The sequence below is a fragment of the Meles meles genome, chromosome X, assembly GCF_922984935.1.
Source record: "Meles meles chromosome X, mMelMel3.1 paternal haplotype, whole genome shotgun sequence".
Lineage (NCBI taxonomy): Eukaryota > Metazoa > Chordata > Mammalia > Carnivora > Mustelidae > Meles > Meles meles.
In genome coordinates this window covers 62076481-62094394 of record NC_060087.1, presented here as the reverse complement: position 1 = coordinate 62094394, position 17914 = coordinate 62076481, and the positions used below count along the sequence as shown (strand labels likewise).

Here is a 17914-nt window from a genome sequence, read left to right as displayed (position 1 = left end):
GGTATCAATTCTTATTGAAATGTCTGGTAGAATTCCCTTAGGAAGCCATCTGGCCCTGGAGTTTTTTTTTTTTTTTTTTTTTAAAGATTTTATTTATTTGACAGAGAGAAATCACAGAGAGGCAGGCAGAGAGAGAGGAAGGGAAGCAGGCTCTCCGCTGAGCAGAGAGCCCGATGTGGGACTCGATCCCAGGACCCTGAGATCATGACCTGAGCCGAAGGCAGCGGCTTAACCCACTGAGCCACCCAGGTGCCCCTGGCCCTGGAGTTTTGTTTGTTAGGAGATTTTAGTTTTATGATTCAATTTCTTAACTGGTTATGGGTCTGCTCAGAATTTCTATTTCTTTTTATTTCAGTTTTGGTCATTTGTATGTTTCTAGGAATTTATCCATTTCTTCCAGATTGCCCATTTTGTTGGCATATAACTTTTCATAATATTCTCTTATAATTCTTTCTTTCTGTGGTGGTTGTGATCTTTCCTCTTTCGTTCATGATTTTATTTATTTGGGTTCTTTCTCTTTTCTTTTTGATAAGTATGGCTAGGGGTTTATCAATTTTTTTCTTCCGAAGAAGCAGCTCTTAGTTTCATTGAACTTTTCTAGTTTTTTGATTTCGATATTATTTTTTTCTGCTCTAATCTCTTCTTATTTCCCTTCTTCCAGCTTTAGGCTTTGTTTGCTGTTCCTTTCCTTGCTCCTTTAGGTGTACGGTTAGGTTGTATATTTGAGACTTTTCTTGCTTCTTGAGGTAGGCCTATATTGCTATTGCAATATATTTATTTATGTATATTATGTATATTTATGTATATTATGTGTATTTACTTCCCTCTTAGGACCTACCACCTTCACTACCTCCCAAAGGTTTTGGACTGGTGTTTTTATTTGCATTGGTTCCATGTTGGCTGTTCTTTAACCTCCATGTATTTGTAGTCTTTTCAAATTTTTTCTCGTGGTTGACCTCAAGTTTCATAGCATTGTGGTCTGACAATACACATGGTATGATCTAAGTCTTTTTGTACTTGTTGAGGCCTGATTTGTGATCCAGTATGTAATCTATTCTGGAGAATGTTCCATGTGCACTTGAAAAGAATGTGTATTCTGCTCTTTAGGATAAAGTGTTCTGAATATGTCTGTTAAGTCCATCTGGTCTAGCATATCCTTTAAAGTCATTGTTTCCTTCTTGATTTTCTGTTCAGATGGTCTGTCCATTGCTGTAAGTGTGGTATTAAAGTCCCCTACTATTATTTTATCATTAGCAATGAGTTTCTTTATATATGTTATTAATTGATTTATATATTTGGGTGCTTCCAAGTTGGGGGCATAAATATTTACAATTGTTACATCTTTTTGATGGATAGACCCCTTAATTATGATATAGTGCCCTTTATCTCTTAGTATAGTCATTGGTTTAAAATATAGTTTTTCTGATATAAGAATGGCTAGTCTGACTTTCTTTTGTTCTCCATACACTCACTTGCAATCTTCAGGTGTCTTTAGGTCTAAAATGAATCTCTTGTAACTATTAATGATAGCAAGTAAACTGAGTGTTGGTGGAGGAAGCTGGGTAGGGGATGGGCTTGACGGGGGATGGGTATTAAGAAGGCACTTGTTATGGTGAGCACTGGATGTTGTAATGTAAGTGATGAACCCCTGAATTTTCCTGAATCTAAATAAAAATTTGAAAAAATATATGTCTTAATAATGATAGTAAAAATAAAATGAGAATTATAGGCAGCATGTAGATGGGTCTTTTTTTTATCCTTTCCTTCATAGTACCCTATGTCTTTTGATTGTATTATTTAGTCCATTTACATTCAGAATAATTATTCATAGATACAAATTCAGTACCATTGTATTATCTTAAAGTTGGTGTTTCTGATGATGTTCTCTGTTCCTTCTTAGTCTTTGTCACCTTTGGTCTTTTTTTCCCCCATCTAAAGAGGCCCCTTGTATATATATTGCAGGGCTGGTTTAGTGGTCATGAACTCCTTTAGTTTTGTTTGTCTGGGAAACCCTTTATCTGTCTTTCTATTCTGAATGACAGCCTTGCTGGATAAAATATTCTTGGCTGCATATTTTTCCCAGGCAACATATTAAACATATCATGCCATTTCTTCTGGCCAGCCAAGAGTTTATGGAGATATCTGTTGGGAACCTGTTCTGTCTTCCATTGTAGGTTAAGGACTTTTTTTTCTTACCTTGCTGCTTTCATGATTCTTTCCTTGTCTGTGTATTTTGTGAATTTGGCTATGATATGTCTTGATGATCATCAGCTTTTGTTACCTTTAGTGGGAGTTCTCTTATTTTTGGATTTCAATGTTCGTTTCTGTCCCCAGATTAAGATAGTTTTTAGCTATAATTTGTTCAAATAAACCTCCTTTTTCTTTCTCTTCTTCTGGGACTCCTATGATAGAAACATGCTTCATGGAGTTGCTGAGTTTCCTAAATCTACATTTATGATCCAATACTTTTCTTTCCCTCTTCTTTTCAGTTTCATTATTTTCCATACTTTCATCTTTTGTGTTACTGATTTATTCCTCTCCTTTGTTCATCCTCATTGTCATGGCAGTCATTCACGTTCACATCTTGGTTATACCATTTTTAATTTTGGCCTTACTAGGTTGTATTTCTTTTACCTCTGCAGTAAAGGATTCTCTCATGTCTTCTGTGCTTTTTCTCAGGCCCAGCTAGTATCTTTATAATTGTTGATTTAAATTCTGATTCAGACATCTTCCTTGTATCTGTATAAATCCCTAGCTGTGACTTTTTCCTGTTCTTTCTTTTGGGGTGAATTCCTCCACCTTGTCATTTATTCTAGGTCACATTTTTATGTGTGTGTGGTTGTTATGGAAGCCTGTTCTATTCCTGCTCCTGAGAGTAATGGCTCTATTAAAAAGAGGTTAAAAAAAAAAGCCAAAGCTAGATCCTATTTCCTCTAGAGTTGAAGGTTTGCAGCACTCTATGATCACTAGACATGGTGCATGTGAGGGATTTGTGCTGGTCTTCTGGGGGAGGGGCTTGATGCACTGATTCTCAGGGGGATTTGCCCCAGGAGAGATGCACCTGCAGGGTGTGGGGAGGGGTAGCAAGAGGGTGCTTGTTGCAAGCAGCTCTAGCCTCCAATGGGTGGCACTGTGTTGCTCACTGAGGTAGGGCAATGCTGATGTGGGGGTGGGCAGTGGCATTGTTCTGCTCTCTTGTCCCTAGAGCAGAGAGCTCCTGTCCACCACACTTAGGAAGCCCTCACAGAAAAGCAAATATTCACCCCTCTTGTAGCCTCTGTCAGATCCCTGCCTCCAAGCTGTCTGCCTGCCAAATGGTACAGAATGCTTGTGTTTTATCTCAGGCACATGGCTGGATTTCAAAACTACAAACTCTGATTTTTAGGGACCTGGTGCATGTGGAGCCATGGTGATCCTCTGAGGGAGGATCTCTGCACACCTCTGATCATGCCCATTAGCACAGTTGCACAGTGGCTGGAGTTTAAGGTAGAGCACAGCAAAAAGCTGGCACCAAGGTTTGCTGCCCTCAGCAGGTGTCTCCATTCCTGTGCTAATAAATGCAGTCTCACACTGGCATCCGCAAGCTTTTTTGTCCTCTCAGAGGCTGTTCTACCTCCCCCAAATGCCCTACGAGAAGGGGAACTGTTTCTCCCTGTGTAATCCAGGGGATCCTCAGAGCACACTGTCCTTTCCTGGGCCTCTTCCATCCTTCCCCACAGGAGGACCACTCTGCCCACGCAGCTCCACCCAGCAGTGGCCCGGACTTCTAAAACTTCAGACTTTGGGCTCCAGTGCTTGTAAACACTTGCAATAATCAGCCGTGGTAGTTTTCCCAGTGAATGGTGTTGGGTAAGTCTGTCTCTCTGGTGCAGTTCCCTGTGTTCTATCTCTCTTTCCTCTCTCTGAGATTAAAGCTCCCTCCCCTCTGCAGCACCCACAATTCTTTTCTTCACACAGGATGTCCTACCTCCATGATGTGGCTTCTTTTCTCTCTAGTTCTCCAGTTTGTTCTCTCACCATTCAGACTGATCCGTTGGGTGTTCAGAAAGTTTTTATATTTATCTAGCTGTGATTTAGAGACAAGGCAAGCCTGGGCCCCCCCTACTACTGTGCCATCTTAACTCCCTCCTCGGGCCTTGTTTCTTTTTTTTTTAATATTTTATTTATTTAATAGAGAGAAATCACAACTAGGCAGAGAGGCAGGCAGAGAGAGAGGAGGAAGCAGGCTCCCTGCAGAGCAGAGAGCCCGATGTGGGGCTCGATCCCAGGACCCTGGGATCATGACCTGAGCCAAAGGCAGAGGCTTTAACCACTGAGCCACCCAGGTGCCTCGGGCCTTGTTTCTTAAATGACACCTAAATCAGTACTACTGGGATTTGATTTCAAATCAGTTGTTTTAAGTTAAGGATCACAGGTCTTGATGTAATAATTTTTTAAAAGGGTGTGTTCTTGTATGTGTTAACTTTTTTTTACAAGCCATGCAATAATAGTAGCTTCTCCCTCTTCAGAAGGAGCATTTTAATGATGTTTTTTATTTGCCTACTAAACTCTGTTTCATTGTTTACATTATATGTCTGTGCCAGTCTGATTTGCAGGAAAGGAAATTAAAATACATCTCAAAACTGCCCCTTTAGAAAATATACCCTTATTAGAGCAAAATAAATAATGGCTTCACTTAGGGACTTGGAATTGGAGAGCTTCAGGCTGAGAAGTACCTTGAAGTACTTGACCTCTGTAAGCCTCACTGTTTTCATCACTAAACTGGTAGTAATGGTGATGGGTATGTGATCAAAGGAGCGAGACTGATACGAAGCAAAGGTCAAGCAAAGCTTTATTTTGCACCAGCACCGAGAATCAAACTGACCAGTCGGGGCCACCTCTTACAGAGAGGGCGACCCCTCCCAGCCTCACAGACTAACTTTTACAGAGCAAAGGCCATGTGGTTGAGCCTGGGCACACACAGGTGGCCAATTGAATTACAATTCACCCTATAGTAGCTACTTGAACTACCCTATCACTCTGCTCAGAATTGGCACCCAAAAGGCGGGGCCTACATTCTTTGGTGGTTAGGGAGGTACTTTACTGATTGGGTGTATCCACCTAGCTTGCCTCTCCTTGCATTCTGGGCTCTGTTATCTCCCCCTGACCTGACACGTCCTGGTGTATGGGCTCTGCTTTCAGGGGCGGTCGGCCATATTTTATTGGTTTCCCAGACTTGTTTCTAAGTAAGTTCCTCTGGGGGGAGGGGAGGCAGGGTCAATCTAAGTTTACTGTACAAACAACAAAATGGCTATTTAACTGAGATGGAGTCGCTCTGGTTAAGTAGGCCCTTACATTACCCCATTTTCTTTGGAGATTAGTCAAATCCTTGACTTTTTAGCCAGTTCTATGTTCTCCTGTTATAAGGAGTTATATTGAGCATGTAAGACTAACATTTTTATCGCTCCAGTTTTCTTTCATACAAATGACATTAGGGTGTTTATAATGCAGGGGCCAAAAAGTAACATTAGTAATCATAAAACCAGGGGGCCTGCAATTGGTGATATTAGGGAAGTCATTCACGGGGACCAGTTGAACAAACTTCTATAGCATCCCTATTGTGCACATTAGTACCCTGGTGAGCCCCCAGGCCCTCCCCTCACCGCATTGGGAAGGCCCAGTGTTAGGGCACATGTAAAACTAAGGCATCTAAACAGGGGTTAATGGGTGCCAGTTGGCATAAGGTTATATTAAATTACACAGTCAGCTGATGAGTTAGCCATTCATCGCTTTGTATAACCTTTTCCACTTCTCCTAATTGCATTCGTCTAATTTCCCACCTATACTTTTCCATCTTATGAGGTGACTCAGAAGCTCTTACACAAACAGGTAACAATAGGAGCAGCAATGAACTCCTAGTCTTTTGAGTCTTAGCTTTAGTCCACGGTTGACGGGGTCCATCGGCAGTGGCTTCCATCTCTGGGGCACGTCCTCATCCTCGGCTCATTTGGCGTGACCTGCATGAATCCAGGTCCTGATTCCTTCTACTTTTAATGCCGTGGGGGTGGTCAGGATGACAGTAAACGGTCCCCTTCCAGCGAGGCTCCAAGTTTCCCACTTGGTGGTGGCATATCCAAACCAAGTCTCTGGGTTGGTAAGAATGTGGTTCCACCTCCATCTCCGTCTTAGTGTGGGCAGTTTGGATCCCTGCATGGGCTAGACAGACTGTAATGCCTGCAGTGACTGGAGTACAGACTGATCAGTCATTTCTGCTAGGGCAACCTCTTGTAGTCAAGGGCAGAGTGGGAGGGGGGCGTCTCCCAAAAATTATTTCAAATGGGGTCACCTTGTTTAAGTAGGGTGTACATCGTGCCCTGAGGAGGGTGAAAGGAAGGAGATCCACCCATCCACCGCATCTCCAGAATTAGCTTTGTTAAGTTCTCTTTAAAAGAGTCCGGTTCATTCTCTTTACTTCCCCAGAGCTCTGGGGCCGGTAGGCACAATGTAGTTTTCCTAATTAGTGCCCGCAGCCTTGGCCAATGCCTGTGAGACTGAACTCACAAATGCAGGGCTGTTGTCTGACCCAACGTGAGAGGTAACCCAAACCTCTAGTAGCTTTTTGGCTACCACTCCTTCCATCTCATGTTTGGCAGAAAAAGCCTCTACCCAGCCTACTGTCCGTATAGATATTGGTGGTCTTACCCTTGGCCATCTGCAGGGCCTTGGTGAGTGCAATCAGCTCCGCTTTTTTTTTTTTTTTTTTTTTTTTTTTTTTTTTGCACTGGGGTTCAGTGTGGCAGGGCTGCCGTCCAGAGTTCCTGCTCAGGAGAAACCACCGCAGCCTCCGCATACCTCTTTCCATCGACTATGTAGCTACTCCCATCTGAACAGAGTCATCTCCACATCCGGGAGGGGAGGGTCTCTAAGATCCGACCTTATTCCTGTGATCTGGGTTAGAACCTCCCCGCAGTCATGTGGGTGGTCAGCCAGCTCCTCTGGCAGCAATGTGGCTGGATTTAGCACTGCTGGGGGCAAGAAAGTCACTTTCAGTTCATTGAGGAGGAGGACCTGATACCCCATCACTCTGGCATTTGTCATCCATCGGTCTGGTGGAGTCCGGAGAAGGCCGTCGATAGCGTGAGTGGTGGTCAAGATGAGACTTTGACCCGAAATCAGTTTACTTGCATCCTTGACCCGGAGGGCCATGGCAGCAATTATGCAGAGGCAAGGGCGGAACCCAGCCACTACTAGATCTGGTTTCTTGCTAAGATAGGCTACTGGCCTTTGCCAAGGCCTCAGAGTCTGAGTTGAAACTCCTTTGGCCACCCCTGCCTTTTCATCCACACAGAAGCGGAAGGGCTTGGTAACATCTGGGATGGCCAATGCTGGGGCACTTAGTAAGGCTGTTTGTAATTCTCAAAATGCTCCTTCTGCCTCAGCTGTCCACTCTACCATAGTGAGTCCTCCCTTAGTCAGTTCATAGAGAGGTTGGGCAATCTCCACGAACCACGGTGTCCACAGCCTGTAGTGGCCCACTGTCCGAAGAAACTCCCTCACTTGTTGGGGTGTGGTGGGGCAGGGTTATCAGGTGATTGCCTTTTTCCTGGACTCAGACAGTGAATGCACTCCCTTGTGGAGATCCAAGCTGAAATAAGTGGCATGGCTCTGACAAAGCTGTGCTTTCTTTGCTGACACCTGATACCCTTTTCCTGAAGAGTCTGTAAGAGAGCTCTTGTCCCCCGCAAACATGACTCATAGTCCTCAGCAGCTATTTCTTCTATTCCCACTAACTCAGTCAGATTCTTCCCTTCAAATCCTTCAATTTTCTGAAGTTCTCTCCTTATATCTGGGGCTGACTGACTGGCAAAGGCAGGATCCTCTAAACGAGCTATCATGCAACTTCTCTGAAGTTTACCTCAAGTTGTCTAGCTTAGGTAAACAAACATTTAAAAACAATCAAATCTAGAATTTAACATCCATAAATGTGTGTTACTAAAGCATAATTTTTTTCTCTAAAATAATCCTCATTTCCAGAGATAGCCAAATCAGGACTAATTTATTTGAGAAACAAGTCCAGTTTTAACAAAGTTGGCCTAATTATTTACATAAGCTCAGCAAGAACAGTGAGTGATCATATAGATCTTTTAGAATCTGCTTTGCTGGAACTTCTTATAAGGAATCTCTAGGTTGAACTTTTAGTAGCCTCTCCAGGCCAGAAGCCAAGCCATGTACTTGCCATCAGACATGCCTGCACTACCTGTCGATTTGGGTGAATTCCTCTTCCTGAGGTCCCCAAAGTATCCTGAGGTTCCTGCACCTGCTAGGAAGTGACATTCTTTACTCACCCCGTGAGGCTGCTGGGAAATCTGTAAGCAAGGTATCAGGCCAACAGTTCCAAACGGCTTTACGGCTCCAGGTTTTATAAAGTCAACCCTAGTTCCTTTAAGCTGACTGGTCATACCTGAGTCTTTTTCAGATATGACATTCCAGTCAAAGCTTTGGTAAGATAACCAGTGTTTCCAGTGGTGTCCTATTACAAGGAGAACAGATTCTTATTGAACTTATGCAAATAACTGATTGCCATGGAAGAAAGAATACTTGCTGAGACCTTTTGAGTTTCAGAGGGTTCGGATAGAGGGAAAAGTTGAATGCTTTGATTTGTTTACAAATAAATACTTTTACATCTCTGTAGGTTACAGATAACTTAAGACAAAGTTTCCCTAGTCTGGAAGAGCAAACATTACAGAACCAGTAATGTTTAAAATAAGACAAAATATTAAGAGACACAACATTACAATCTTTCAGTTCATCTAGTCCCATGTTGCTAATTCTGGTTTAGTCTGAATGCAGCTTTTACTTCTGGAAATTCTTACCCATTTCAGTTCCAGGATTTCAACATACCAAAGACCTGTATTTGTCCTGAAAGTCTCCCATATGAATTTCCTTTAAGGCGGAATTCATTTTACAAGAGAATTAAAACAATTACAAATGACAAGAACTCAGAATAGATACGGTTAAATTATCAAGTGATGACCCTATCAAAACATTAAAAATTTAGGAAATGTATAGAAACTCTAGAGTAGTTACAGCATTTACCCAAATGTAACTCAATGTTTATTATTGGTTTAGCAGTACTTACTGAGTAACTTAGTACACCAAGGAAAAGCCTTATGAGCCAGAGAGGTCTCATTTATAATTTAAATCTTGTTGACAATTGCTAAAACCTTAGAAAGTTTTAAAGCACATGCCTAAATATAATTAGGGATGTTAAACACCTGATAAAACAAAACATAGAAACTGAATTTTCTGGGCAGGCAAAGAGAAAACCATTAACATTTTTTAACAGATCAATTAAGCTAAGAAAACTTTGCCCTTTTAAACAGAGAGAAAACCAGCTTTTCTATACCAGTGTCTTTTCTTTTTTTATTCTTAAGCATTCAGTCTTAAGATAGTGGGTTTACTGGGTTTCCCTCTCATTGTGAATGATGTTGCAGACAAAGGGAGGGGAATCTTTCAGATTCTGTCCTGCTCTTGTCCCTCACGGGAACTTAGGAGCGTCTTAGCTAAGGTCTGTCCGTATAAGCCCCGGACCAGGCACTGCTTGGAGTAGATGACTGTTACGCCATATGACGCCCCATGAGACTCAGAGTGCAGCCCAGTCAGACTCCGTAGCCTAAGTGGTGGAGCCACTCTTCAGATTCATACAGGTTGGACACCCCCCTCTGGGTATCCCTGGCTAATGGGAGGTGATCAGTCTTTCCTTCCATTCTTTACGAATGGGTCTGGCTCAGACCTTGTCCAAGAGAGCCCAGCCTTGGGTCCGCTGAAATCAGTGGGGCGAACCTAAACCCTAGGGCAGGTACTCCGTTTGCCCTCCACGGCCCATCTCCTGTCCCACACCGGTGGCACAATGGGCCAGCGTGGTTGGGATTCCTGGTCAGGGAACCAAATGTTGCAGAAGAGCCAAGGTGACCGAGGAAACCCAAACAGCACACGGAGAAATGGGAAAACACAGCTTTATTAATCCTGGCAGGCTCAGTGGGATCGTTCCCAAAGACTGAGTACCCAACAGGGTTAGGAGTGAGTTTCTATGGTTACTGGCAATGGGGGATGGTAACAGGGTGTTTTCGCATCTCTCAAGGCCAGGGCACTTTCCCAGTCTCTCAAGGCCAAATGGCCCTTTCATGTGGAAGTATAACCTATGTGGAGGTATGTCAGGAGAGTGCTAAATCACCTTGGGGGCTGGTTTTCTTTCTTTTCTTATTCAAACAGGATCAGGCATCTGGTCTTTTTCTTTCTTTTTTTCTTTTCTTTTTTTTTTTTTTTCTTAGTCCATCCTGACCACATCTAAAATCTTTTTCTGAAGATTTTCCTTCACAAGCCTTCTATAACTTTCCTTTACATTCCGGTTTTGTCCCAAGTCATTTTCTTCCAAACAACCATTTCATGGTTCATTATCTTCTCTTCCTTTTAACAAAATGTATTCCCATTCCTTATCTCTTTCTTACATATCTCCTACTTTCCTACATTCAGAGTTGCTACCCTTATTTCCATCAGTCTTAGTTACACTTAGCAGAATTTTGTACTCTTAGAAACTCTTCAGTCTCTAGTGATGTCTAAGTATTAACCAATTGTGAACAGTTACAGCAGAATTCTTTAGATGGCAAATTTATCAATCAGTTAAGCACAAAACATGTTTACCAACAGATTTAAATATTCTTAGTTTCTTTGCAGTAGGAAGTTAAAAACACAAACCTAGTTCCAGTAATTAATGCTTTAGCATTTTATCCCATTTGGTTAAGACCTAGATGTTCATATTTTAATTCCATTTGTGATCCAACCAAAACTTTAAAGTTTCAGGTTACCAAAGACTTTGAAAGCTACTTTAACAATTACCCATTAAAACTTTGAGACAGACAATTAACCATCAGTTCAGTCATCTCTTTGCTAATAGATTTTAACAGATTTTAACACAGATTTTAATACAGATTTTAACACAAATAGCACAAGCTTATTTGACCTTAAGTAAACTTTGATTGAAGTTTCACATTTACTGCTGTAACTTCAAAGACATGTTTATCTTAATTAAACCAACAAACTTAACTTAGTTCAAATACTGATTTACGTTCCATCTGGGCCCACTCCACCTCAAAGTTTACCTGAGACCTAGGTGGGAAGTTCCGGAGTTGGGGGGTTGTTAGGCCCAGAGGGTGCTCTTCTTGTTTCCTGACAGTAAAGAACAGAAGAACAAAGTGCCGCCAGAAGGCAGAGAAAGGGTACCCAGTTTTAGAGCTCATCAGTCCCAGCAGAGGAACAGACACCATGCCTTCCCGGTAGCAAGGGGGAAGGGCTAAGCAGTCCACGTTGGGCCAGAGAAGGCAAGGAATTTCCCCTGAAACAAAGGGAGTTTCAGCAGCTGCTTGGGAATATTCCTTAAAGTTTCTGTCTCGAGTTAGACTAACCACAGTTGGCTCCAGTTATAGCCATTAATACATAAAATGAGTGAGGGAGAAGCCCCATATCTATTAGGAGGAATGAGTGAGGGAGAAGCCCCATATCTATTAGGAGGAATGGAGAGATGAAAGTCAGAGTCCCCTTACTCTCTGCTTGCCCCATTTCTTCAAACACAACAAACAACATAACAGACAACAAAAAGACGAGACAAAGATAACTGCAGACCCAGTGGCCCTTACCAGAACCTGACACCGGTGGGGATTTTCTCGGTCCCCTGCAAACACTCACTGGTGGGGATTTTCTTGGTCCCCTACAAACACTCGCTGGTGGGGATTTTCTCAGTCTCCTACAAATGAGCAACACAACAGACAACAAAAAGACAAGACAAAGACAACCATAGACCCAGCAGCTGGTGGGGATTTTCTTGGTCCCCTACAAACACCCGCTGGTGAGGATTTTCTTGGTCCCCTGAATGCCTCGGGGCTCGAACCCCTGGTGATCTACCAGAAGCGGTATGGGCTGTCCCCGCATCCACTCCAGCCCTGGGAAGCAGTGCTGCGTCCAGCTTCTCCACAGTGGGCCATATGCTGGAGCTCCGCAACCAGACAGACTGGATCTCACAGAATAAAATCTCGAGATCTTACCTCCAAAGGCTTTTCCCAGAAATTCTGATGCTGGCTCAGTTCTTGTCATTTAATCCCAGACGAGCCCCCAATGATGGGTCCAAGATCAAAGGAGTGAGACTGATACAAAGCGAAGGTCAAGCAAAGCTTTATTTCACGCCAGCACCGAGAATTAAACCGACCAGTTGGGGCCACCTCTTACAGAGAGGGTGACCCCTCCCAGCCTCACAGACTAACTTTTACAGAGCAAAGGCCATGTGGTTGAGCCTGGCCACACACAGATGGCCAGTTGAATTACAATTCACCCTGTAGTAGCTATTTGAACTAATCTATCACTCTGGTCAGAATTGATGCCCAAAAGGTGCCCAAAAGGTGGGGCCCACATTCTTTGGTGTTTAGGGAGGTGTTTTACTGATTGGATGTCTCCCCCTGGCTTACTCATCCTTGCATTCTGGGCTCTGTTGTCTCCCCCTCACCTGACACGTCCTGGTATATGGGCTCTGTTATCAGGGGCTGGTCGGCCATATTTTACTGCTTTCCCAGACTTGTTTCTAAGTAAATTCCTCTGAGGGGGGCAGGGTCAATCTAAGTTTACTGTATAAACAACAAAATGGCTATTTAACCAAGATGGAGTCACTCTGGCTAAGTCGGCCCTTATAATGGAATTTACCTCTTAAGGTTGTGTGAGGAATAGATCAGATAATGCACCAAAAGTGCTTAATACTTGGCACCAAGGAAGTTTTTAAAAGATAGTGACTTGTGGGAAAGAAAGGAGTAATATATTTATAATATTAGGCACCTGATGTAATTTTCAGACCTTTTTAGAAAAGCTTTGTAAGTAAACCTTTGTATACCTAGTGCATGTGTGTATGTGTGTAGTTGTTAGAAATAGTTTTTTGTCAATAAAAGGTGGGGGAGCTATCAAGTTTATTTGGAATAAAGAGAAGTAGGAGGGAGTGAATGTATGGCAATTTCTGCTGTGGAAATTGAAGTTGTGATTGTCCCAGGGGAGGACATCTTCCAGCACAGTAGAGAATTCTAGTAGGGTCTTTTTTTAAAGATTTTATTTATTTATTTGAGAGAAAGAGAGAAAGAGAGCTTGCATGTATGCAGGGGAGCAGAGGGAGAGGGAGAAGCATGTTCCCCGCCGAGCAGGGAGCCTGATGGGCGCCTCAATCCCAGGACTCCAGGTTCATGACCTGAGCCAAAGGCAGATGCTTAACCAACTGAGCCACCCAGGTGTCCTGCCTCTGTTGAAGTTTTAAGATGCTTTATAGACAGCATTAAGTAGGAAGAGTCAGGTTTATCAAGTCCACATTAAAACAAGGATTTGACTTCCTGGATGATTCTCATTCTTTTGTTGTTTCATTGTGGAGAAAATTTTTTATAAATGGCTGCCTTTGGGGTGCCTGGGTGGCTCAGTTGGTTAAGTGATTGCCTTCAGCTAAGGTCATGATCCCAGGGTCCTAGGATTGAGTCCCAGATCTGGCTCCCTGCTCAGTGGGGACCCTGTTTCTCCCTCTTCCTCTGCTCCTCTCCCTGCTTGTATTCTCTCTCTCTCTCTCTCGCTGTGTCAAATAAATACATAAAATCTTTTAAAAAATAAATAAATAAATGGCTGCCTTTGGCTTTCATTTTGTTGTTACAGATACATGACACATTTGTTGGGGGGAGGGGAGTGTCAAAGAAAAGTGTATTCGCAGATATGATTAGGTCTGCATTGTTAATCCTGTTTGGAGGTTATACAATTTTAAAAAATACTCAGTTTAACACTAATTAGATTTCCATGTTCTGAATTAAGAGTGTCTGGGTATCACTGTTTAAATATTTAATATTTGATCATTTGGCTATATTTTAGAATATTCTAAAGGACTGTTTCAGTTTTTGTTTCTTTGTCAATTTTGCATTTAATTTTATTTATTTATTATTTGAGAGAAAGAGAGCTTACGTGTGTGCACAGGAGCAGGGGAGCAGAGGGAGAGGGAGAAGCATGTTCCCTGCCGAGCAGGGAGCCTGATGGGGCCCTCAATCCCAGGACTCCAGGTTCATGACCTGAGCTGAAGGCAGATGCTTAACCAACTGAGCCACCCAGGTGTCCTGCCTCTGTAGAAATTTTAAGCTGCTTTGTAGACAGCATTAAGTATGGAGTGCATTATAGACAGCATTAGGTAGGATGTCATTCCATTTAAGTTCCTGTATTCTAGTGAAAAATATCTTGCTTCAGTGATAGTTTGTACATGTTATCTTTTAGGCCTTTAGTATGTGATAGGTCTTAATAGCATTGTTACTATATGTGTTAAGTAATATTTTCCCTTAAAGCTCTAATTTGGACTAAAATTTATACTACTTTCTTTCTAGGACAGCCAGTAGAGGGGACTTCATGTTTTCTGCTGATCGTCTGGTAGGTGGAGACTTTCCATTTTTGTTTCATTGTTCCTAGTGATATAATCACAGTAGGCCAAGTGACTTTTTTGTTCTAGAGAATTCTGGGGGGTTAGCAAGATTGTGCCAAGTAGTCATCATCCTGGCAGGCTTCTTTTTTTTTTTTTTTTTAAAGATTTTATTTATTTATTTGACAGAGATCACAAGTAGGCAGAGAGGCAGGCAGAGAGAGTGAGAGGGAAGCAGGCTCCCTGCCGAGCAGAGAGCCCGATGCGGGACTCGATCCCAGGACCCTGAGATCATGACCTGAGCCGAAGGCAGCGGCTTAAACCACTGAGCCACCCAGGCGCCCCCTGGCAGGCTTCTGAAGTATTTTTTCTACCTTTTCATTAAAGCTGTGCCTCAGTCCCTTTCACCTCAAAGTGTTGCCCATGAACTCATTCCCTGTAATTCTGAGGTACTTCTACCTCTCAAGTAGATCTTGGCAACCCTTAAATATGTCATCTTTGGGCAGTGAAATGAAGTACATTAAAAGAAAACCAAAGATGTAAGGAGACCTAATGGTTACCCTTGTAATAATTCATTTAGTGCAGAAACACTAATATCCCCTCTTGTAACTTACCTCGGGGGGATAGTTATTTTGCCTTTTCTATACTATCCTCACGTGTGAAATGCTAAGTTGGACTGTGTATGCTTCCCTCAGGGACTTCCTGTTAAGGATTGGCCAAGCCCAATTCAGTTAATTAATTTATTTATTTTAAATTTGTGAAGGAAAACTTTTTTGAATTAAAAAAACTTTTAAAATTTAAATTCAATTAGCCAACATATAGTAAGTACATCATTAGTTTCAGATGTAGAGTTCAATAATTCATCAGTTGCATATAACACCCAGTGCTCATCCCATCATGTGCCCTCCTTAATGCCCATCACCCAGTTACCCCATCCCCCCACCTCTCCTCCAGCAACCCTCAGTTTGTTTTGTCTGTTTAAATAAGAGTCTCTAATGGTTTGTCTCCCTCTCTGATGACTTCCCATTCAGTTTTGCCTCTATTTCCCTATGATCCTCTGTGCTGTTTCTTAATATTCCACACAAAAGAGTGAAAGCATATGATAATTGTCTTTCTCTGCTTGACTGATTTCACTCAGCATTATGTCGATGTCAATGGTCAGTGTTCATCCTTTCTGGTAAGCCCAGTTCAGTTTAGCTGGTGAGATCTGAGAGGGTCTCAGGCTAATTTGGGTTGTTTTCAGGTAAAGCACTGCATTTCCTTTTTGTGTTTACATCTAAGTGTGCTCAGGGTTTAGAATAAGGTTGATACATTTTCTGCTGTAGCTATTCTTTGTTCATCATTGATGAAATATATACTGAACTCCAGTCAGGCCCTTGGCTGGGCTGTGTTAACAGAGGGAGGAGATACAGCAGTCCAGAATACAGACATTGTCCCTGATTTCATGGAGTTTACATTTGAAATGCTGTTGTCAGTATTTAGTTTGGGAAAGAAAAAAGTGGCTTCTTAACCTTACAGTTGTAATCAGAGAATAGAATATAGATTATTACAGGGAATGTGGTGGGAGGAGGCATGAAACTTTTCATTTTGATTTTCCCTCAGGAAATATTAATTCCAAAGGAGTATAGGCAGCTCCTTTTGGGCTTATGGTCTTAAGTATTCCTAGTTCAGAGGCCACTTCTATTTACAATCATTTGAGCTTCCAGAGGCAGTAGTAACACTTGGATTGCATCAAGGTCAGTGTAGTTGACACTCCTGGAGTGATAGTTAGGTCATTCTGTCTTTATGCTTTTATCAAACCAAAGGAAAGTGTTCAAGGAGGAAGGAACTTCTGTCATTGGCTGCTGTGGAGAAAACAAATGTTGGTGTTCATTAGTCAAAAATGGTTCCTCTTTCTTTTGCTTTCTTTGCCTTTTATCTGTGGAAGGTAGGAGTTAAGTTCATGGTTATTGTAAAATGCTTGCTTGAAAGGGCAGGCATTATATCTTAATCAAATCATATAATGAGGACCCATGACAATTGACACGAGGCAATGGTAATTTGGACCTCTCTGTTCTCTGCAGTTGGCTTTGAAGGTTCTGATACCAGGAGAGTGGGTGGAGGGTCTTTTGTGGTTTTGGTAGGGACTAGAGCTATCTAGGTTTCTGGTATTGAGAATTTCTTGTACACTGTCTGTTCTAGCACAAGGGTCCCATTATAGTTGACATTAATTCCATCTTGGATTTGTCAGGATTGGCTTCCCTGGCACTCAGATCTTGAGTTCATTATATTTAGTCATCCTTCTGCTGGTTTTATGTTCTCCCACAAGGCTTGGACATACTAATTTCTGTCCCAGAGTTGCAGGAGACTGGTAGGGGGCAAGAGTCTTTAGGAGAGTGTTCCTAGGAGGGGTGCCTGGGTGGCTCAGGTGTCCATTAAGTGCCTGACTCTTGATTTTGGCTCAAGTCGTGATCTTAGGCCAATGAGATCAAGTCCTATCTCGAGCTCTGTGCTCAGCGGGGAGTCTGCTTGAGACTGTCCTTCTCCCTCTCTCCGCTCCCTCCCCCGAACTCTCTCTCTCTTTCTAAGAAATATACAAATCTTTTTTAAAAAAAAGTGTTACTAAGAGATCTCAGCTATCCAGAGAAAAGGATCCTTTTCTTCCCTTCAGCTCGCACCTGAAAAACATTCACCTCCACAGAAGGTGGTGGCTAGAGATGAGTGTGCATATATACACAGTATTCATCATGTTCCTGGGCTCTTTGGTGTTTCACGCTGACAAAGTGCTGGCCCACTTAGCATTGATCATTTTAATGGCAGCAATGTGTTGTGTTGTAGTGATAGAACATGGTGTTTCTCCCTGCTGTTCCTAATTCTTAATCAATAATGTAATATTTATTAGAGAAAATGTGCATTGCAGACATTATCTTAATTGTGGTGGGCTCTGGGTGCTCATAGGAGTATCATATTTGGGTTTTTGAGGCTATTCCCAGTAGCTCTGATGGATTCTTTCCTCTGTACCACACAATAAGATCATTAGGAGCCTTTTTTTTAAAGCCAAGAAGCCCCAGGGCATACTACTGGCTCCTACTTCAAGCTGAGGAAATTGATCCAGCCCCATCCATTCATTTATTTCCTCCTGAGAAGTTTCAGGTTTTATTTGCATTATGGCAAGCCTTTGTTAAAAAGAATCCAACTTAATTTCAAAGTACTAAACAAGGCAGAGAAGTTCCCAGGGGGCACTATTTTCAGAGTTATCAGAAGGAACATAAGGGATAGCATGGAGGACATTAGGAGAAGGAAGGAAAAAAACGAAGGGCAGGGGAGTCAGAGGGGGAGATGAACCACAAGAGAGTATGGACTCCAGGAAACAAACTGAGGGTTTTAGAGGGGAGAGGGGTGGGGGGATGGGTGAGCCTGGTGATGGGTATCAAGGAGGGCACAGATTGCGAGGAGCACTGGGTGTTATATGCAAACAATGCATCATGG

General features: G+C 42.5%; 1 protein-coding gene across 3 annotated transcripts in view; it reads left to right on the top strand.

Moving 5' to 3' along the window:
• UPRT (uracil phosphoribosyltransferase homolog) overlaps nt 1-17914 on the top strand; it is a 35579-nt gene that overhangs the window by 9567 nt on the left and 8098 nt on the right. For all 3 annotated transcript variants that reach the window (XM_045995067.1, XM_045995066.1, XM_045995068.1), the window contains exon 2: nt 14415-14457. In XM_045995067.1, the coding sequence (XP_045851023.1) occupies nt 14415-14457 (43 nt within the window). The remainder of the gene's footprint in view (nt 1-14414; nt 14458-17914) is intronic.